General features: G+C 33.2%; 1 protein-coding gene and 1 long non-coding RNA gene across 2 annotated transcripts in view; both read right to left on the bottom strand.

The window, feature by feature from the left end:
- LOC117782864 (sodium channel protein para) overlaps positions 1 to 16,761 on the bottom strand; it is a 66,649-nt gene extending 49,888 nt beyond the window's left edge. Inside the window, exons 1-6 of the mRNA XM_034619935.1 lie at positions 16,407 to 16,761; positions 10,958 to 11,045; positions 10,628 to 10,818; positions 7,529 to 7,561; positions 2,041 to 2,196; positions 1,285 to 1,490 (exon numbers count right to left, since the gene is read on the bottom strand). Of these exons, the coding sequence (XP_034475826.1) occupies positions 1,285 to 1,490; positions 2,041 to 2,196; positions 7,529 to 7,561; positions 10,628 to 10,777 (545 nt within the window). The 5' untranslated portion in view covers positions 10,778 to 10,818; positions 10,958 to 11,045; positions 16,407 to 16,761. The remainder of the gene's footprint in view (positions 1 to 1,284; positions 1,491 to 2,040; positions 2,197 to 7,528; positions 7,562 to 10,627; positions 10,819 to 10,957; positions 11,046 to 16,406) is intronic.
- Positions 16,762 to 16,821: 60 nt separating this feature from the next.
- LOC117782859 lies at positions 16,822 to 22,713 on the bottom strand. The gene is made up of 2 exons (XR_004617334.1): positions 22,632 to 22,713; positions 16,822 to 16,884 (listed from the first exon to the last, which is right to left on the bottom strand). It is a non-coding gene; the product is annotated as an uncharacterized LOC117782859 (long non-coding RNA).
- Positions 22,714 to 22,977: the final 264 nt, after the last annotated feature.

Genomic DNA, 22,977 nt, shown 5'->3' with positions numbered 1-22,977 from the left:
AACTATTTATCGATATACTGATATATGTATGGATCGGGAAAGTAAGCGATACTTATATAGGTCTTAAATCTACTTAATAATTAACGTATATACGAGTATGTTTACGATTTAACGTTATAATACTACTACTTATGAGACTAAAAGCTACACCAAGGGAATTACTAATTAAAAGTCTATTGTATAGATATAAAAATGTGATCGAATTCAAGTTGATGAATTGGTATTATCTTGTCATAAGTACGAAACGTGAACAAACCAAAACCAGCTGACCAATTTGTATAGCCAGTTCGAATATGTATGTAATTACATATTTAATAACAAGTACTCTTATTTTTTTTATTACATATTAAGGTTTAGTTTAGGTTGACTACAAATCGAATAGTTAAAGAGCGCCCAGGTATGTACTAAATGCATTTCGATTACAGCAATTTACAATGAGGCATTGAGAAATGTGTCTAAGCTCTTATTAGTTTCGATTAGTTCGATTATTTTCGATTATTATCGATAATTGCAATTTGAAATAAGTAGTATATAATTAATTAGTAGATGGCAGTATGTACGTGATATAAGTACAATCGAATATATTACAGGGCGGGGCAGCATTCAACAGATTTTGTCTGTTGAGTACGGCACGCAGCGCAAGTGCGTTTTCAGTTGAAAAAAATGAGTTGTTTCATAGCAATGAACTTTTTACTACTAGATTACTGTTGAATTACTCGATCAGTTATCGATTAATACATATATTTTACACAAAATTCCTGGCATTACTAGATGTTTTTAGATTCGTATGTTGTTTTTTTTTTTTTACCTTTTCGGCGCTTGCAAAATTGGCTACTCACATATGAAATGTGACTGTTATCGTTACTGCAAAGGTAATCGTTATCGTTATTGTTATACTATTTTTTTTTTTGGTTTGTTGTTGTTTTGCTTTTGTTTGTTTCTTTTGTTTTTCTGCTAATTTTTGTTGAAAGAAATTTATGTTTTGGCCTAAATACACGTCTGCATCAATATCGAAAAAGTTACATTAAATATATTGATATATATGTATAGTAGTACGTAAATATATCGATTATATAGCATATAAATATATAGTTACATATATAATATAGATAATTATTGCTGCCAACTTAAAGTTCAGTTGTAAAATCAAATAGGTAAAAAGAAGTATAATAAATTCAAGAACTTTAAATTAAATAATTGATTTGAGCTATGGGTTGTCCGATATATAATTATACATATCGGGCCATCTCTAGTTAAGCTAATAGCTAATGTAACAGTACTTACTCAGTGGACTCGACCGTGGGCGTTGTCGGCATTATCATCAAAATGCAGTTCACAAGAATGGTGGTAATGATAAATAACGAAAATAATGGATGCACTAAAATGTAAATGGCCACACGACGTATCGGATTGAATGGATCGAGCAGCCACATTGCTTTTGATGCAGAAAAGCGAAAAATATCTTTTCCCTTGCTTACAACTACGAATGTCTGCAAAACGAAACATTACATAGTATTGTGTATTAAATACAATTAAATATTATAGAAAAACTTAAATCATATACATATACATATACATATATATATAAAAAGCAAAGGTCGCAAACATTGTTCAACATATTGGGGTTGTCATTCAAATGTCACTTTCAATTCTTTTTTTTTTTTTTTTACATTATTCCATTGAAATACGCGTCATGGCAAATAATTTTATTTAATTATAAAACTCTTAATACAAAAAAAAAATAAAATACATGTTCACAAACAATAATTGCTCAGTTTATTTTGCCAATAATAATTATGAGTAGTTATGGCAATTACTTCAAATAAGTACGTGTATATACATATGTTGTCTAGTAAATTTATTTATTTTTTTGCTCAATACAAGCGAGTTTTTTCTTTTATGAGCTTGTGAAAAAGTATTATGCTAATTTGTTACTGCCCAGTCACTTTTATGTTGCTAAGATCAGCGGAACACATTGAAAATATTTGTTGACTATTATTTGGGAGCTCTGCTTTTAAGAAAAGTTGCCATAAAACTTACCAGTATATTGCTGTAGTACGGATCGATATCCTCGAGAGGAGTGGAGGCCAATTCCGGCGGGAAGCTGCCCTGCAATCGAACAGGTATTGGCACACCCTGTTCAAGTGTAGGATCCGGTTGTGGACCTTCATCCTCGTCCTCGTCATCATATCGGATCTGTCAATGCGGCACGTTGAACACGTTGACACGTTCATGAATACAAAGAACAAAGAATTGCGCACACATGTTAGCATTTAAATCAAAAACACCCATCAGCATTCTCATAACATAAACGAGTATGTATATCACAAATACATATATTTTTCTTGTAGTTTGTCCATTCTCATGTTAACAAGTAGTTGGTAGTATTAGTAGAAGTTATAGTAGTGGTAGTAGCAGTTGGACTAGGCACATTAGTTGTAGATAAAGTAAGTATAAATAAAAAGGCATAACAATAACTAAAAAAAACATCAAAATTTCAAGTGTTCTCCATTCGCGAATAACTTTTCAAATCTTTTTTGATGAATTTCGTTTTATGGCTTACAGTTTTGCATAGCACACTTCAGAATTTTATAGAGAAGTGCAGATTATATCAGAAACATGAGCATATGAATAGTAGAGGTACATAGAAGACACCCAGAGGTTGTTTAGTACATCAGAATAACTTTTGTTTTGAGACTGGGCTGTTATGCAAAAGTTAAGACCAAAATTTACTTAGACCAATATATCAAATTATTAATTTCACTATCGCAATTCAATTGAGATTTTCCCCAAAATTATGGCAAGAAAAATATTGAAATAAATTGTTTTTTGGTAAGCAATATGCATGAAACTATAAAATAAAATTACATAAAGTGCACATAAGATAATGTTATAGATAGATCTAACCAATGTTGGTTAGCGCTTTTGCTTCTGTAGGCATTAAAGAAGTGTTGGTTTTTAATTCGCTTAAAACTGAAAGTAAAGCTCATTTAAATCTAAAAAAAATACATGCCAATCAGTGTTGGCTAACCTGTGTAGGTTAGTGCTTACATAGAAATGCAAAAATAAAAATATTGCCAGGTAATTGGCTTAAAATTTAATTTAAAGCTCAATAAAGTATAAAAAATAAATTGATCAATGCATACGAGAATTACATGCGAAAGTCGTGTTTGCTAAACAGTGCTGGATAGTGCTGAAGTAGATACTAGGCTTGTGAAAGGAATACATGCTCTAATATTAGTGTACGTGCAGAGATACATACATGCATATTAGGAGAAGGATCTAAGAAATATTTCGCATCCCTTGTACAAAAGTGATGCAAATCAATATTTTTCAATTTTCTGGAAACATAAAAACCTGTTGTGCTTTTTTAGGAGCCTGTAGAATTAGAATAAATAAAGCAAGAAAACTTTGAGTGGAAGATTTTCAGTTGTATCACTTTTGTTTAGAACACACTTATAGTAGGTCGTTCAAAATTTTAGTGGCGTACCCTATGTGTCAGTCCGGGGACTTTTTGAATGATCTAGTTAGTATACACATACAACCCCTATAAGAAAATACTGTCGGGAATAGCTAAGACAGCTTCCAGCTTTGGATATACATTTTTTGAGTTCTTTCATTTTCACTTTTTTTTTTTGTTCTTTTGTTGGGTTTATTCGGTTTATATTTATTGTGGCAATGATTATTTTGTATGCTTTGGGCAACTTTAATTGCCCTGTCATGCATATTGTATGGGAGACAATATTTGTGTCCCATTGCTGCGGCCACGACACTCTATCGATTTGAAGGAAACACACACGTGCATATGCAGATACAGGGTGTATAGGGTATGTATAAATGTATAAAATAACTAGCACTGTAGTTAGTTTTTACTTTCCATGGACATGGACGTGGACATGGACATGCAATGCCAAAAGCTAAAATAAAGCAAAAAGTCGAACGTCACCGTCATGAAATTGTTCGAGTTGCTATACATACAAACACACACACAGACAAACATTTATATTGTCGAGAGAGAGAGAGAGAGGGACAGAGAGAGTGAAACAGAGAGAAAGAGAGAGTGAAAGCAGCGCTAAAAAATTCCATAATAGTTGGTTTACTTGCTTGGCGTGACAATTAGATTGTAAGTGTATGAGTGTGTGTGTTTGTTTATGTGTACGTGTGTGTAAGTGTGTTGACGCAATTGTGCCAACGAAATGGGGCCCCAGGAATGAAGCATGAGCTGGAGCCATGGTCATATAGCCAGGGAGCTGCTGTCGCAGCCATCGATGGAACCTGGCGGTTGGGAATCTGGGGGAGGGGTCTTTTAAGCAGGCCAAGTCAAGTCTATATTTAAACTAATAAAAGGCAAACCGCACCACAAAGCCTTACACATACAGAGGCAACACTTTAGCTTGACCAGCATTCTAGACTAACGATTAAGTACATATAGTATGTATACAATTTATGACGCATGCAACGACTGAAACTGGAACACTAGAAATAAACGAAAATGGAATTTAAAATTCAATTTAAATTGAAACTATAACTGAAACTTAGACTTCAATTTCATTTGCCGTAACTATGCTTATATAAAATCATCTAGAAGTTATAGCAATTCTTTAAAGGCTTCCTTTGAACCAAGTCTGTCAATAAAAAAGAAACTTTTGAGCTTCTCCACAGCTAAATTGAGCATTACTGTATGATTTTATTTCAAATATGGTAAATCTTTCTCTCCATCATTTCATTTTTAACAAAAACTTTAAAAAATTTATTAAAAATCCTTAATTAAAAAATCGATTGCTGTAAAACTATTGGTTTGAGTTTAAAACTGTTTATGGATGAATTACAGATATATTCATTAGCTACCAGGAAAAGCAAGGCTTTTTCAAATTGACTTCGGCATTCTTGAGTAATCATGAAATATGCAAGCTCACCTCTGATAAATAAAGTTTTTTGTCTATCAAAAAAAGTGGGTTTGAAGTCAGTAGTTTTTTGGCTATTGTCTAGTCTTATAATCAACCTTTACTAAAAACCTTACTCAAACTTGAAAATTTTGAATTTATTGTATCAATTTCAAATAATCACAATCCTATTTGGAACGAAACTAATTATTACTTTACGAATGGGAGAGTTTATTAGAGAGTGTAGGGTATATCATAGGATATATAGATGCAGGACTATATATCGATGCATCATGCAGACTAGATAAACAATCAATTTTCATACAGACACTCAGGCACATTCGTACATACTACAATTGGAATGGGAAAGATTTGATGTCCTATAGAGCGATCTATATATATGTATGAGGTTACTTATTGGTATATACATAAGTATAAGTAGTACACGCTATAACGGCAAGCAGCTACAAATGATAAACAAGTCAACATAAATATCCTTGCTAAAATGCTATGCAATTAATTGTTGCTCGTAATGCGCAGCTTAGGTGAAAGTTATAAAGTTGCTCAAAAGCTGGGCATTAACTTCGTTTCAAATGCCGAAGTTGCTGATACAGTTGTTGTTGCTATAAATGTTGTTTTTTATGTTGTTGTTGTGTTTGTCATAGTCATAGACTGGGGAACTTACTTCTCACTCCATTTACCCACTTACAGGCTTATTGGCTGTTGCACGATGAGTCATAAGTCATTACAGCTTAATTTGTATATTATACTTATGATTTATATTTGTATATGTATATGTACGGTATAAGTAGTTTTACTTATAAACGTACATTTCTCTTTGTTTTTGTTGTTGTTGTTATCTTAACTGTTGTCGTTGACGGCAATGCCAAATTTTTTATGCATAAATTTAGCAATTGCGCGCACTGTGTAAATCATCAGACATCTGCATAGTATGGTCAAAAGAAACAATCGTCTGTCCTACATATAACGATCCCTACTAGACATACATACACACACACCTTTGCTATAGGTATAACAACAACAATTGACACACATACAAGTGCTTTTATATAATTCGTTGTCTTGTAATTGTAAACAGGCACAACATAAGCAAATATATATAACAGTATAAGTACTTTCGTATAACAGTTAAGTATACCACTCTTTGAGATTACATGCTTAAATAATTCTCATTGATTTTACATCTTTGAGTCGCATTTCCTTTCAATACTCCCCTTTTCTGTGTCTCATAAGAGCATTAATAGCACTCAAGACATAACTGAGGGGCGTGGGGCGGGGGTTAGGCTGATAAAATGTTACTGCCTAAGCTAGCATACACTTTGCAACAAAATGCACAACAAAGTATTAGTAATGCAATTATCTGAGCTTCACTTTCGTATTAATGTGGCATATGTTATGCTTAAAAAAGCACTTGAAACATTTAAGGAATTAATAATAATATTAATTATTTGCATTTAATAATTAAATAAAAATGCTAATAAAAAAATTTCCAATATCTCATTTTTGATGAAACTTATGAGAAACTGAAGCTTTTTTTAATTTCAACCGTTTTCCAATAAACACGGCCAAAACATTTGATAAATTCGATTTTCAAACATATTGCATTAAAATAGTCAACTTTGGGAAAAAAAAGAATTGCTCAAAATATTTTTTTCTGAAAGCATTTGTTATTGCTATGGAATTTAAGGTCATTTAATTGAGACTACTATATTTTCAGTTCTGAACCACATTGATTCGACATGAACTTTAAGCCGAAAGACAAATTTATACGAAAGTGAATGCTCTGCTTTTAAGAGTTGGAAATCATGTAAACTTTTAACTAGTGTTGCTTAGTGTAAATCAAGTATTTTGAACACAAAGTTGACTAATCTTTTAAAGCATATGCATTTTAAAAAGTTAAGCGTTGCCAAAATTGACAAAATGAAAGACAGTCAAGTAGAAATATTTTAAGTTGGGTTTGCAATTGGCATAGCTTTATAAAGTGAATAATAATATATACATATACTATTTGTATATATATATGTATATATATCTAAGCAGGATAAAAAGAAAGTCAAAATTGCTTAGACGAACGAGAGCTGCACTTTGGGTATATAGAAAATAGTAGGTTATAGTAAGTAGTTGTAATAATAGTAGGAAGTATTAGTAGTAGTATATATATATTCGAATATACAGTTACGTGAGTTATACACAAAGCAAAATATGTTAGATTGAAAAGTTAAGCTTTATAGTTGTTAAGAGCTTTTATCTTTGGCAAATGTTGCATCAAATTTGTCTTATTCTTTTTTACATTGGGGTTATACAGTTTAGGAAAGAGAGTACGCATACCAATACACAATTACGAATACGAATACGAATAGAATTACAAATACGAATACAGCAAATATTTAAGCATTTACGAATACATAAAAAACAAACCAAAGAAAAAGCGGCTAGGAATTAAGAAATTTTGGCAATAAATTTTCAAATCAAACGGCAAAACAAATTAAAAGCTTTGTTTCTTTTCTCTTTTTTTAAATTAAATTTTGTTATTTTTTTGTTTAAGTTTAGGTTTTTTGTGTGTTTAAGGCAGGTACGCTGTTCGTTTTTGTGTGTTAGACTAAAAGTTCTGTGAAAAATCTTACTTCTTTTTGTTTTTTCTTGCGACCATATTGCGGCTGAAAGAAGATTTGGATTTGGTATTTGGTTTAGGATGTTTGTTTTTTTTTTTTTTCATTAATAATCCGGGTAAAAGTTAAAAAAAAATTAAGTTTTTGTTATTTTCGAAATGCAAGCACCGAATTGTTCATCATAAATTATTTTTTAAAGTATTTTTTTTATTATTATTTGTTGTTTATTATAGTTTTGTTTGGTATATTTTCCAGACAGCAGCGCGCAAAAGTTTCGTTTGGGAGCATTATAAAGTAGAGAAAAAGTTGTAAATAAAAAAGAAAAAAGTACACGAAAAAAAAGTAGAAAAAAAAATAATATAATATATATTTATATATATATATATAAATGTATGTGAAATGTTCTGTATTCTTCAAGATATTATACGTAATTTTTATAATAATAATGATTGGTTTGTTCTTGGTATTATCTTATTTCATTCTTTGGTTTTTATAATCCATATTTATTATTGTTGTGTTTTTTTTTTTTTTTTACGGTATGTTTTGTGTATTTGGGGACATTTCGAAGTCGAGAGAGTGGGAGAGACAGAAAATAAAGGACAGACACGATATATAGAGCGAGACAGATAGACAAAGAAAAAGTGTGAGAAGTGAAGTATAGAAGTATAGTATATAAAACAGCTAAGGTTGAGGCACTGTCTGTGCCATGTGTGTTGTACAGAAAGAGAGGGAGACAGATAGGAAGTCAGAGAAGAGAGCGAGAGTTACGATAGTTCTAGTTCTTTAATTATTATTTTTCTAGTTGTTTAAAAATTTATGTTGAATTTTTTAGTGCGCGCATGATAATTGTATTTTATAATACACTGATACACATGTGGATTTAAATGTATATGTAATTGCATAATATATTTATATTTTACATGTTGACAGAAGCAAAAAAGGGCGGGCGAGAGCAAGATAGAGAGTTCGAAAATCAAATCAAGAGTCTTGGTGCATCTATCGAAATTCAACATTATGATTTGATTTCGTAACATGCAGCTTTTGAGAGGCTGTCAGTGTTGCATATTGCCGCCTTGAAGCTCAATGCTTTAAGCTCTCTTTGAATATCTTCTCTACGATATTGTTTATTATTGTAATAATTGATAATTGATTACACAGCCGCAAAAAAAAAAAATGATTCAATACGATTTGTTAATCTAAGTATGAATCGCAACTACAAGTATACACAGTTAATTCATTGAAAATGGTTGTAGATACATATATGGTCTGGTTTTTTTTTTATTTTGTTGATACTGGATCTGGTGGAATGGTTAAATGGAACTTGAACTTTTAGCATAAGTATTTACACAACGAAACTGTCGTGGGTTTGTTTTGTGAGTTACGAGTACCGTGTGTGATTCACAGGACCAAGGACAGTAATTTATTGAGTCGAAGTTGAAGTTTTAAAAATGAGATCAACATAAATTTTTGAAAAGAAACAAGGCGAAACATAAAATGAAAATCAAAACAAAATAAATTGGAACAAAACGAAACCACTTTTTGCCTCAGACAATAAATAACCTTGTCTGTAACATAAATTGATATAGTCAATTACGAAATATATATATATATATACACGATTAGAACACATTACGAAGCCAATAGTTGAAATACACATTTCTTACTGTCAATACTGAACAAAAAAAATGAAACAAACAAACCAACAAACAAACGTACAACGATTATGGCAGGAAAAGTTTAATTTTTGGGTTTTATTGTATGAATTATAATACGAATGGATAAGGTTACACACAATTACGAATTTTAAGGGGAAAGATTGTGAGTTATACAAAATACGACAACAACAGAAGTAAAAGGAACATACAAGTACATATATTTTTTGATTAATTGTTTTTGAATTTTGTTCAAATAATAATAAAGAGACAAAATAATTTAATTAGCGTAGACTTAACATAAATAATAATTATTATTCACACAAAGCACAAACCCAGGTGAATGTAGTGGAGGGTAAAAAACACAGAATACAAGAATTTTCTAGTCGGGATTTTTCAATTACGATACAATAATCGATCTTATTTTCTTTTTGGAAGATTGAAGAAAGGTAACAATACTGGAAAGTTGAAGAAGATAAGAAGAAGTTGAGAGTGTGCAGAGAGTTTTATTACTCAAGTCACAATTAGATTGATTTCATGGTTAATCCTAAGTATAGGGGTCAGCACAAAGGATGAATATTTTTGGTTGGATAGATTGGTTTTTAAGTAGCGAAATAAGAGATATAGAGAGAGAGAGAGAGAGAGCGCATGAAATTTATACAAAGTCTGAGGAGACCGGTACATACTTATTGAGATATGCTTGATATATTTGGTGATAATGCTGAATTAATGATATAAAACGAGTATTTACATAAAGAAGGACATAGGAATGATGACTGTGTATGTCTCACAAAGCACTAAGAGACTTATATTAATATACATAGTTTATTAGAGAGTGTGTTTAGTATTGAAATTAGTGAAGTTTAGAGAACGATATCAGAGCTGTATCGTTTCGATAAAGGAATTAAAGATACTTTATTAGACATGGGCGGGACTTATTGATGTTTCGAATATGATTATCTGATTGATGCTGTTCAAGGTGGACTGTATTACTTGGCATTTCGGGTTTACAAACAGGATAATAGCAAGTAATATTTTTAGTACTTAGTTGGAGTAGTAATATTTAGTAGTATTATTTGTTGATATTAGGTATTAGTAAAAATACGAGTATGTTTTTGTTAGCTATTTATAGTACATATTCAATAGACGTTTAAGCACGATAATAAGCGCACAGTAGCTTTTAACATTAATCGATAGTCGTTGGCCGACAATCGATTATCGTTAATTTGTAAATGTAAAATAATTAATGTTTAAATCGAAAATTGTAAATCGTAATAATTATATATGTACGAGTAAATACAGTTATAGTTATAAGTAGTTAGAGTTACAGATAGCAGAGATTAGATGTTAGATATTTTTAGATATAGAATTTGTTACACAAAATAGCACATGATACATATACGTAATGCATATAGTAGATGCAAATAATTGTTAGTTACGACATTCAGCTAGAAATAATTACCACCTCTCCCTCGGCTCTCTTTCTTTCCAGCTCCTTTTGCTTTTCATGTTCAGCGGCAATGCGTTGTTCAATTTGCACCAATGATTCGCGGGTAAAGGGACGGAACAAACTGCGTTCTTCCTCAGATATCGAGTCGGAATCTTCTGTCATTGTCTATGCGGCCAACGATGAGAGCCTTAGATTTCCAAGGCCTGTAAATGTTGCAGTTGCACACAAACGCACACACACGCAGACAGAGATAATAACAATTACGATTATAAGTTTATAAACTTGCACAGTTTATATGTAGGTATGTATATCCCTCCAAAATTATGCATGATTCATACTCACATGAGGCACATGGATGTCGCCTTCTACATGAAGCTACAACTATATCCGAGGCGCCATGTTCGAGTAGCGCCCGCCGCTTAGCACGATGCTGCAAATAGGAAATAAAAGCACAATTAGTATCAAACGATAACTCAACAATCGATAGTACAAGTAAGAAAGCTATTATATCATACAAGCTGAGATATCTTAAGAAACAAAGTATTTTTTTATACTATAACTTGATTTTGGACCGAGCGTTTTAAAGGCAGTAATTATTATGTTCGTGGTAGCTCACCCTTTTTGCGCACAGTGCAGAATGCCAATTTTCGTGTTTTTTTTTATTAATTTATATTAATATTTAAAATTTTTATATTAAACATAATTTTTTTTCGTCACGAAATTGGGTATCAGAAATTTTGGGACTGGAATATGCTTTCGTCACTAGACTTTTACCTCGTGTAGAGGTTTTTTTTTTGTGGGATACGGAATGACAGACATCGGTATAGCGACTCAGCTGTTGATGCTGATGAGGAGTATATATACTTTTTGTGGTCTACCACGCCTCCTTATGCATTATGACATAACATTGTCATCAATGTAAGCTTGCAGTCATATAAGTGTTTGTAATTGTTTATGAGTTACGATTTTTTCGGAGATTCGTCTTTTGTGCTCAATCAGCAATCAGCTGGCGTGCTCTACAAAGTTTTTACAACCCAAAAGCACAGAACTACTCAGAAATTACTGAATTTAATTAAAATTATTTTTAAATTCAATAAAAGGCATATAATACATTTTAAATTATTTTTTTTTTAACAATTATATGAATAATAAATAAATAGATTAATATTTGAAAAGAATTTATGGCTGCCGAAAAAATATATATATATATTCGATGAGTAGTACCACAGTTGGAATTCATACTCAATACCCTTCAAGCAATGATAAATTCAAAGAGAAATCGAGCCATATATAAAATATAGACTGTTTTGTTATTATATAAAAAACAGTGCATTCATTTGCTAATAATCTTTATTTTAAGAGCTGTAACTACTGATATACATATATGTATGTTTTAACAGGAATGATTGCAAATAATTAAAAGCAATGTTTTCGCCCGAAAAGATTATTTTATCTTAAATACTGTTGATGTAGCGGGGGTGGCCTTTAAAGTTTCAGTGCATCAGCATCAGTTATTGTTGCTAATCAAGAATATATATAATTTTGCGAGTCTTTCATGCCTGCCTGTTACACAAATGGCAACAATCCCACTATACCCGAGTACTCCACGATTACAGGGTATAAGTATACAGAGCAAAACGATTAACGTGTTCGTTGAACCCGTTCGATTGAAACAAAAAACGGGAACTTAATGCACAGCTTAATTGGATTAACATGAGGTGGCAATTGGCAATTAGTAAATTCCAATCAATTTCAAATGCAAAACAATTAACAATCAATAAATGCCGTAAAATAATATTAATGAAATCAATTTTTTTAAATAATTTTTCCAAAAGCTTAAAGTAAAAAAACCGTAAAAATAAACCAAAAATATCATTATTTTCTTAATTTTAAATTGGGTAGCTGTAAAACTATTGGCTAAAATTTAAAACTTTGAATAAATGAATTACATCTGTACTTCTAAAAACGGCTTTTAAAATACTCAATTTAAAAAAAAAAATAAAATAAGATAAAGAACTTTTTTTGTCCTCTGGGGTCCAAATGTATAAAAAAAAGAATGTATAAGAAAAAAAGTAATCATACTTCAAACTAGACCTAAAATTAAGTTAAGCAAGCAAGGTATCAGCGGTTGTGGGTTAATTAACTGATTTCATTGAAATTATAACTCTGTTTCACTTCTGTGTTTAGCCCTCAATAGTCATTTTTAATACATAATAAATTAACAATTTTTTTTTTTAACTTATTTAATAAATTTCAAAAATCTACTAATTAAAGGCTACTACGACTTTGCTAATTACCGTCCCTTATATAAAAAGATTCCAGGAAAACAGAATGAATATCAAAGACTAATTAAAAAATTATATTTCAAAATTTCAGTGGAATTGATTTAAAAGAAAATTCTACAGAAACTTTATTATCCCTTCCTAGAATGCTTAAAGAAAAGAAGATACCCACGATATTAATTGCAAAGGGCGAAATTCTGTTGAATTGTGGCGAAATGTATCAATATTTAATAAATAAATAAAAATAAATAAAAACTGAATAACACAGGAATTTTTCAAAGGGTAAACAAGTCAGCCAATTAATTGAAATATGCTTTTAATTGAATGTAAAATAGTTAAGGTCATTAAATTACAGAAAGGTATCTGCTGAAAAAGAGTTAATTGGTTAAAAGATTTCTTATAATATAAAACTTATTGAATTAAATTAAATTAATTTGTAAATTGAATATAAAAACATTATAACATTATAATTAAATTTGTTAATACAAAATATTAAAATTTAGTAAATAATTTAACTTTTTCTGCTTTTTATTTGAAATCTGAAATAGTTGCATATAGAAATAGAAAAGCATGAACTTTCAAAAATTAACAGAATAGGTAAGTTACTGAATTTGAACATGGCAGGGTTCGAACCCAGTTATATCAAAAGATATAATCATTAAACAAATTAAAAAAAAAAAACACTTAAAAGCAAGTAAAAGTAATAACTGTCTAATGAAAGGTTTGGCAAAACATTTATTTTACATTGAATTCATAAAAGATAATAATATTTCAAATTTACATAAATACGTATATAATTTTTCTAAGATGCAATAGGCTCAGTTGCAGTGACAACAATCCCACTATGATGGTCAATATAGATTCAAAAGTGCGGGCGCTAATAGAGGTTCGGAGTTCACTTAGAAATCAGAAATCCTTTTTCAACAACCTGTCCTTGAGTATGTATGTTAAAATTAAATTTCCTAACACAAATTAGTTTGTATGTATTTACTAGCCCATGAAACAGTTCTTTAAGCTCTCTTTCGAATTAGACAACGTTAAATAAAAAAAACTCTGCATTTGAAAATGGCAAGTTCAAACACTGGAGTAGAACAAGTTTCTATTATTTGTAACAATGCGATGAGTAGTAAAATGACTGATGTTGTCAGTCGCACTGCTGTAGTAAGATTATGTATATTATAGTCTTCGTTTGAGGATGTCGAAGCGTCAAGGAAACCCAAAATTGTAGATTGAAGATTGAACCGGAATCTGCTTTTGATCAATGGTAATGTGCTCGTGGGAGCGAAATTGAAAGCTGAAAATAGTTTTGTGAATTGTCCACTCTCTTTATTGGCCTTTTCCATATATTTTGATTAATGTTGATCTTTCCTATCGTGTATTGTTGTTGTTGCTGGTTTTTAGTTGAAATACTGACAGCCTTTTTCGTACAGTAACAGCAGACAATACTTATGTTGGACCAAACTTACAGGATAGCAACTGTATTATAACTACTTCAGGTTAAATATTATGAAATTCTTATGTTTCCAGCCTGAAGCATTTCGGTATGAAATCTGCATATCATTACCATTCGGGTAGGAATTTTTAAAATGTTTGTAAGGGCTTAATATATAAAAACTACTGCGTGCTTTTAGGAGCTTGTATTGCTTTAAAAAAATTAAACTAGGCATTTCTACCGTTCTATTTGCCCGATATTTCCGCGATTAAGTAGGACAATAGATAATAATAATAAATTACGTTAATTACCACAAAAAACGTTTTATCTTTAAAACTGCGGGTGTGCTGGTTTTTCGCGATTGCGGTGGCGGAAGGGGGGCCTTTAAATAATGTAAAACAAACTTGACCTGCGTGGGGTCTGTAGAAGTCTGTGTGCCAAATTTGCTTGCTCTCTTAGAGTCTCTGGGATTTAGGCGCTCACACGGACGGACAGATGGACAGACGGACATATGGACAGACGGGCATGGGTATATCGACTAGGGTGTTGATCAAGATATATATATACTTACACACATTCCAAAGCACACAATAAATCCTGTTACTTTATTTATAAGAAACGGGTGTAAAATTTTGAAAATGTTGTAAGAATATTGGCAGTCGACTCTCGAATTGGCTAGAAATTGTTTTCGATTGCTTTTTGGCTTATATAAGCAGGCGGAACTAAGGTCAAAGCACTCTTGCCCAATGTCAATGTGTGTGTGCGCTGCCTTTTTGGCGTATTCGCAGCGGAGATACATGGATACAACATTTACACACACACACACAAAGACATACACAACAGTTTCTATGTATACATTTGTGTGTATATGTTTGCATTGAGCACAAAAGTAGGTCAGTTCGATATTTCGACGTGTTTTTATACACACAAAACTTACATGAATTTATGTAAAAATGTGCGTATGTATGTATGTACATATGTATGCGTAGTTCATTCATTGTCACAGTATGCGCATAATTTCTATAAAATAAGACTTAATGTTCAATTCAGAGCATTCGTTACAGGCATTAAAAGGTGCACAAAATTATGCTATAAAAAATGCATAGCTGCATTTTGCAGTTGTTAAAAACAAATGTGAAAATGTTTAAATATTTAATAATACCTAAGCGTAGCACAAATTGATTAGCTAGCCAGTTTCATATATATACGCATATATCTATATAAAATAATATTATAGAATATTACAAAATAAATACACACACATACATAAAGCCTTGCCATAAACTGAACGAAGTTCGCATGTTGTTAGTCAATGAATTTTACATATACATGTGCAAGGCCCAGCGGGAAAGCGTTAAGAGAGACACAAAGAGAGAGAGGAAAGAGAGAGAGGGAGCGAAAAGAGAGCGAGATTAGTCAGCGTTTGCGCTGTGAGCAAGGCATCCTTTGAGTCCTCATTCTTGCTCTACATATTTCTCTCTCTTTCTTACTCTTTCTTCATCTCGCTCGCTGTTTCCTTTCCTTTGCTTTAAGCTTTTTCTCGTATTTGTATCTTGTATCTCAAAGTTAGAATTATTTTGGTATTCTTCTTAACGAAACTCAACGCCCGCTTGCCTGTCAAGTGACTGTGCCTCTAGTTTGCCCTCCAAAAGCCACCAAAAGGTTGAGCCAACTATGCAGTAGGCCAAGTGTGTGTGTGCGTGTGTAAGTGTTAGCCAAGTGTCTTAGAGTTTTCTACTGCAGTGGCTCATTAATGACATAATCATGGCTAACTATTAGCTACCATTGCCGCTGTGTGACCATCATTAAGCAACATTAGCTTCGATTCTAGATATTTACATACCCAGCAAAAAAATACAGTCTGTCATGTAATTGTTTCAACAATACTAAAAATTCACATGTTATATTTCTCAAAACAAAAATATTAACCTTTTCTTAATTTATATTAATTTTTTTGAATGGTTGCTTGAAACAAGTTTACAAAAAAAAAAAAAAAATTTTCTTTAAATATAAATCAAATAAATTTTGTTTGTTAAAACAGTAACTTAACACTTAAGACATATCAATCTTTACTCACCGTTAATCGATGTCAATCGATCTTGTGCCTTTCTTGTTGCTGCTGCTGCTGCTATTGTTGTTGTTGCTGTTGATGATGATGTTTTAATGTTGGCTGTTGCTGTTGTGGGTGTTATTTGTTGCTGCTGTTGTTGCAATGAACTGCCACAAATATTGCTGCAGCTATGCTGTTAACTATTGATGTAGCGATTGCCGTTGCTGTTGCTGTTTTTGTTGTTGTAGCTCACACATGGATATGCATCAACGCACACACCCACACATGCATACGGATCTAATGGATGACGACGCGGCGCGTTTTAACAATTTTGATGATTTTCGATTTCTTTGTTTTTATTATTTTTACTTTGCTTTGCGATCGCGTGCTTTTGTTTATTTTTTTTTTTTTTGTATATATCTTTTCTATTTTATTTTAAATATTTTCTTGTTTAGGTTTTTGGTGTTTTTTCTTATTATTTTCGCTGATTTGTTGGTTCCCAGCGCTGTTTGAAAAACAATTAATAATTTCTAACGAATACGAGTATAATTATGAATATGAGTATGAATATGAGTTTGAATATGACAAACTCATTTGGTGACAAGGACAAGAAGCTTTAGATGTTGCCGTAACAGGAGCCGCTGTCGACATGCATGTGCGTGTTTAGGCTGACTTGTGTAGGTATGTGTATATGTATAGGTATATATGTGTGTGTGATTGTGAGTGCGTCTTATAGCCGGCGCAGTTGTGTTTTTATGTGCTTGATGTGGCTAGGCTTTCGGTTGATTTGACTCGTTCTTATTGTTGTTGCGCTATCGATTGATTGATTGATTGATTGTTCTTGCTGCTGCTGGCATTGTTCCTAATTTTTTTTCTTTTACTTTTGCATTCAATTTATCTTGTTATTTTTCTTTCCTTTTATTTATTCAACATTCAACTTATTTCATTATTTTAATTAAATTCATGTGTTAACAACTGTTAACTGTCTAAAATGTGATCAAATATTGCACAAACAGTGTGTGTGTGTGTGTGTAAGGGAATGTGTATGTGTACGTGCACATTTTTTGGTGTTATTTGTTTAATATAGTAAAAGCACAAAATAGCACAAATTTCACTTGCAAAAAAGTCACACGAAAAAAATTTATATTTTATTATTATATATTTTTTGGATTTGTTGTTTTGTAGCAGCGCGCTGCAGCGTTCGCTGTTTGTTTATGTTTATGCAACTTCGGACCGTCAAACAGATTATTTTGTAGCATACTTTTGCGAGCACGTGAAAAACACAGCCAGCACCAAAGTCAAAGACACATCAGACACGGCGAAAACGCTCTCCGAGTAGCAATGAGAGCGTGGGGCAGAGAGTAAGTAATCGAGAATATGAGCAGCTACACTAGTATTTATTTAACACTTTGTACGTTTGTATGCATATCTGCCTTAGCAAATGAATTTAAATAATTTTATAAATTGTACACAAATTGAATTGAATTGTTAATAAAAACTGCTTTAACTTTAACAAAAAGTCTACAACAGTTGCTTTTTGTCTTGTGTTTTTGCCGCGGCAAACGAATTCGCTGCAAAAAGGATTCTCGCTCTCGCCACGCTTCGCTCTCGTGGCCTGCCCCCCCTTCCACCCCTTGCTGACAACTGTGTCCATTTGCTCGTTGTCAACACAACTTTTGTTGTGCTACTTTGCCGTCGCCGTCGCCGTCGTTGCTGTTCGCCGCAAGCCTTAGCGACTTGACTTCTAATGCTATTTTTAGGTCATCAAATTGGTGGCCAGCTCTCTCGCCGCTACTCGCCGCACCACAGCAACAACAACTATCGTACAACAACAATGAGAGGCAACTACTATTGTGGGTTAAAATCCAACCAACATTGGTCGAAGTTGAAACGACGTTTGGAAACATTTGGCACCGGCCAGACTGGACCTCAACCATTCTGGCACTAGTCGTTGAGTGAAGCCCTCTCTCCTCTCCTCTCCACTCCTCACTCTCAATTGCCCTCGTTATTAGTTATGCCCCTTTATAAATAGCACAGCTATTATCACAAATCATTATGACCCGCTGATCCGCTTTTGCAATGCATTTTATAGCATTGCCCAGTCAATTGGTCAATTAAGTCGGTCGGCTTATATATTTCATTCTATCGGGGGTGTTCTAGAAATGTAAACCAATCGAGAACCAACCAAAATCCCAAAAAAAATTTTGTTGGTTTTCGGTTGTTTTACATTTCTAGAACACCCCTGAATATAGTGAATTTGTGCGCCATCATTACACAGAATAAATTTTAATAGAAAAAATAAAATTCATAAAGGAAAATATTTTTAGATTTGTCATACTTCTTTGCACAAGTAGAATTTTAAATATAGCAACATATTTTTTTTAAAAACAATATAGTGTTAGGGTCAGTTTTTCATAAATTAAAAATTTAATTTTAAGGTGAATATTTGCTTGTTTATGCCGATTTTATGCTAAGAGCTGTTTGAGTGGAATAATAAAGTTATTTTAAGGAGAATTTCGTTTAACAGAACAGCACTCTAAATATATTCAATGGCTTAATCATTTTATTTTAATTTTATGACAATTTGAAAATTAAAAATCAACAGTTTTTGGACATATTTTCGGAGTCACAAGCTCAACTGCCATAGATTATATTAAATGACAACAAAATTATTAACTATTGATGCATTTTACACAATAAAAGATTTTATGAAAAATATATTTTGTATCTATATATAAATATATTTGCATCTCTCAAAAAAGTATCATGACATTTGGTCGCTTTAAGTTGACTGAAAACAATAAAAGCGGGATGGTTAAAATATTGTGGTTTTGGCAAAACTTATAATTAAATTGTGAAATTGTTACAAAATCGAAAATTTGACTGACAAAAAAATGTCAATGCATAAAAGAAACACAACTATTGCATTCATTAACCACATACAAGTGTCAGTTTGTGTGCGTGTGTGGTTTCTTTTTGATGTTTTGTCCACATTCAATTCATTTTCACAGCACGTATTTAATAATTTATTTATGTAGCATTTACGTTATGTAAATTTGGCACACCCAAAAACAACAACAAGAACAACTACAATAAAACAGCTATGTAGATGAATAAAAGAAATACAACAAAAATCAGTAGCAGCTGAACAAGAGAACCAATTGAATAGCAACAATCAAATTGTGACAATAGACGAAGGAAATAGGCACACGCACATTTGTAGGCACTGTGGTCGGTAAATAGAAGTCGGGGGGTGGATAGTAGGTAGTAGTTTGTGTAACCTTTCAGGCCTTGTCCTTTTTTTGTTGCTTGTGATACATATTTTTAAGCGCCTAAAAGTCGCAGGCAAAGAAACCAACACGCACACTCACACACATGTTACATGGCAGCAAAGCGACATTTTTGTGTAGTTTTTTTTATATAAACACACAGTAAATGTTGCGTAGTCAAGTAATTGAGATCAATTGCTTTTCAATTTGCGCCCGCAAGTATGCAACACCTTTTGTTTTACAAGTGCCCAGAAAAGTATGCAACGCGAAGTGTAATTTTACTATCAGGGGTGTTCCAGAAATGTAAACCAACCGAAAACCAACAAAAAATTTATAAGTTTTTGATTTTTTTTCGGTTAAATTGTATTTCGGGAACACGCCTGTATTAAATTTACAATTAAATGTTAGCGCATAGAATTATGCAACGTATTAGCAGTCCGTGCTATTAAAAGTAGTAAAAGAAAGTGTGCGACCAATTGATTTCTGCTCGCTTTTAGATCACATTGTTGTTATGTAAAACAGACAAACACACAAAAAGAACAATAAAACAACCAAATAGAAATGTCAGCAGCATGTTTTCTAGATGTGGCAAGTAGTATTTACTCATTCGAAACTGCCATTAACTTTATTGACATTGCTGGTCAATTGGCAACGAGATATTGTATACGCTATATGGAAATGTCGACAGCATGTCGCCACAGTAAAACTAAAGCATGCAAAGCTATAATTAACTGGAGACTAGAGTTATTGAAAGTGCAACAGCAACAAAAAAAACATATGCATGTAAAAAAGGGGAAAAAAAGGTTTGAGCTCATTACGAAAAATTGCTGTTGCATACTTTTGTGCTGCAGGCAACAAACAAATGGAATGTTGTCGCTACTGCTGCTGCTGATGTTGCTGTCGTTTTTGGTGTTGTTGTTGTTGTTGTTGTTTTTGTTGTTGCCACGCTAGACAAGCAAACAACTTCAAAAGCGTTGCACAATTTTCGTTCGTAGCGAAAGTAGGCAAAGCGACAGGCAAAAGCAAAGCAGTCAGGCAATTTTGTTGCCCCCTCCCCCTTTGCACAATTGCTCCGTTCACCACACTCTCTCTCTGTTTTTCTCTCTTTCTCTCTCTCTCTCTCTCGGTAACCCCAGCTCGCTGGTCTGTTCTGCGTCCTCGCCTTGTCCCTATTCCTTTTGGCTGTTTCCAGTTGCCCGTTTCGTTATTCGCCTCATCGTTGTCGTTGTCGCTCGGCTCAATTTTTGCGCACAACACGAAACGCGATGTGGCACACGCGCGTGCTGGGCTGCCAGAGGCGTAGAGCCTCGCTTGGCATGACGAGGGTTATGTGTTTGTGTGTGTGTGTGTGTGTGTAAGTGTGTGACGTTACATGCCTTGCCTTTGCTTAGCCAGCTAGCGAGGCATCAGCCTAACTGACTGACTGACTGAGTGACTGACTTTGCTGTGCCAACCAACCCCCACTTCCCACTTCCCCTCCTCTATTGCAGTGTCTGTGTGTGTGTGTGTGTATGACTGCTCGAATTTCGCTGATATTTTTCGAGTTGAGTTAAGTTGAATTGTGTTGTGTTGTGTTGCTTTGTGTTGCGTTGTGTTGTGTTCTGTTGAGTTGAGTTTCGTGCTAGCGCAGACTTCGTCCTTTTTGATGTCGTTTTCGTTGTTGTCGTTGTCCTTTTTGATGTCGTTTTCGTTGTTGTCGTTGTTATTGTTGTTGTTGTTGTTGTTGGCATTGCCTTACATACACATGGCATATGCGCGCTTCAAAAAGGGACATGCCAGATACAGTTACACGCATACTCACATGCATATATACATACATACATATGTGCATACATATGTACATGTAGGCACGTAAATATACAAAGCCTAAACACATTCAGCACAGCACAGAACACACAACAACAACAATAAGTTGAAGACAAGCCACGAAAAATCGAAAGTTCAAACACACACACACACACACACTTACACATTCACAGAAGCACGGACAAAGACAAACTTTATAAGTACTCCAAAAAGCACACACATGCAGCCTTGCATGCATGCGTGCGTGCGTGTTGGCGTGCGTGTGTGTGTGTGTGTGTGTGTGTGTGTGTGTGTTCGTTAAATTTTCGTTGCCTACTTAAGAGCGTTGTTTTTTGGCATTTCAAACAAATTGCAAGTTATGCATTCGCATTTTGTGCTGCGGAACACACACATGCACACACACACACACACGCACACTTAGCTGCGAGTCGTATACGCAATCTTTTGCTTTTAGGCCACAGCAAGTATACGCCACGTTTTTCAAACACACACACACACAGAGCAAGAGAGCTGCCGCTGTCATACACATACACACGCGTCAAACAACAACAATAAAAAAAATAATACATATATATATATAACATATATAGCCATAGCTTTATAGTATATAAGACAAATGTTGCGTTACGTTTACAGCTTACTTCCTTTTCTTTCCTTTTCGTTTCTTGACGATTCTTACATTTTTTTTGTTTAGGCACTTGAAAAAAATACAAAAAAAAATTGGAGAAAAAAAATGAAAAAAAAAAAACAAAAGAACTTTGAGAACTTATGTAAAACGTTTTGTTGCCTGCGCACTGAGTTTGCCTTTATGATATGTATATAATATAGTATATATAGTATAAATTATATTATACTGTATATATATATATATATATATATGTATTTGTGTAGCCAACATATTTTTGTTTCGAATTTCAAACACTTTGCTGCTTTTTCGTTAGTTTGAGAAGACGGGCGGGGTGTCGCTTTTAGAGCTTGCTACTTGTCTCTGACTGTGACTTTGAGTGCGGCCAAGAGTTTGTCTGATTTTATTTGTTTTTAGTTGTTTTCATTGTTCTTGACTATTTACTATTTTTTTTAGCATAAGCTTTAATTTTATAAATTTTTGTTCATTTTCTTTTTCCTGTTTTTTTTTTTTCTTTTTTGGTATTTTTTTGTTTGACTGCTGTTTTGTTACCCGTAATCCGTTCGTCTCCGTGGTTCACTGAAACTGTCAGCTGCCGCAGCGCGTGTGCGTTCACAGAGTGTGACTTTCGTTGAGTTTTGGCCAATTCGGGCATTCGGCTAACAGTGTCTCCGCTTTGGCCATGGCTTCGGCTAACGATTCGACATCGGCTGCGTTTCGTTTCGTTTCATTTCGTTTCGTGCATCGGACTTGTGCCAGTTTTGTTGCTTGAAGCGGAGAGCGCAGAGCGAAGAGCGCAGACATGCCACATGCCACACTCGGTCATTGGGACAGGCCCAGGATACCGAGTCGAGCACTAACGGAACGGCAACAACAACAACAACAGCAACAACTACCA

This window comes from Drosophila innubila, chromosome X (genome assembly GCF_004354385.1).
Source record: "Drosophila innubila isolate TH190305 chromosome X, UK_Dinn_1.0, whole genome shotgun sequence".
NCBI lineage: Eukaryota > Metazoa > Arthropoda > Insecta > Diptera > Drosophilidae > Drosophila > Drosophila innubila.
Note: the sequence above shows the minus strand (reverse complement) of the source record. Positions and strands in the feature narration are given on the sequence as shown.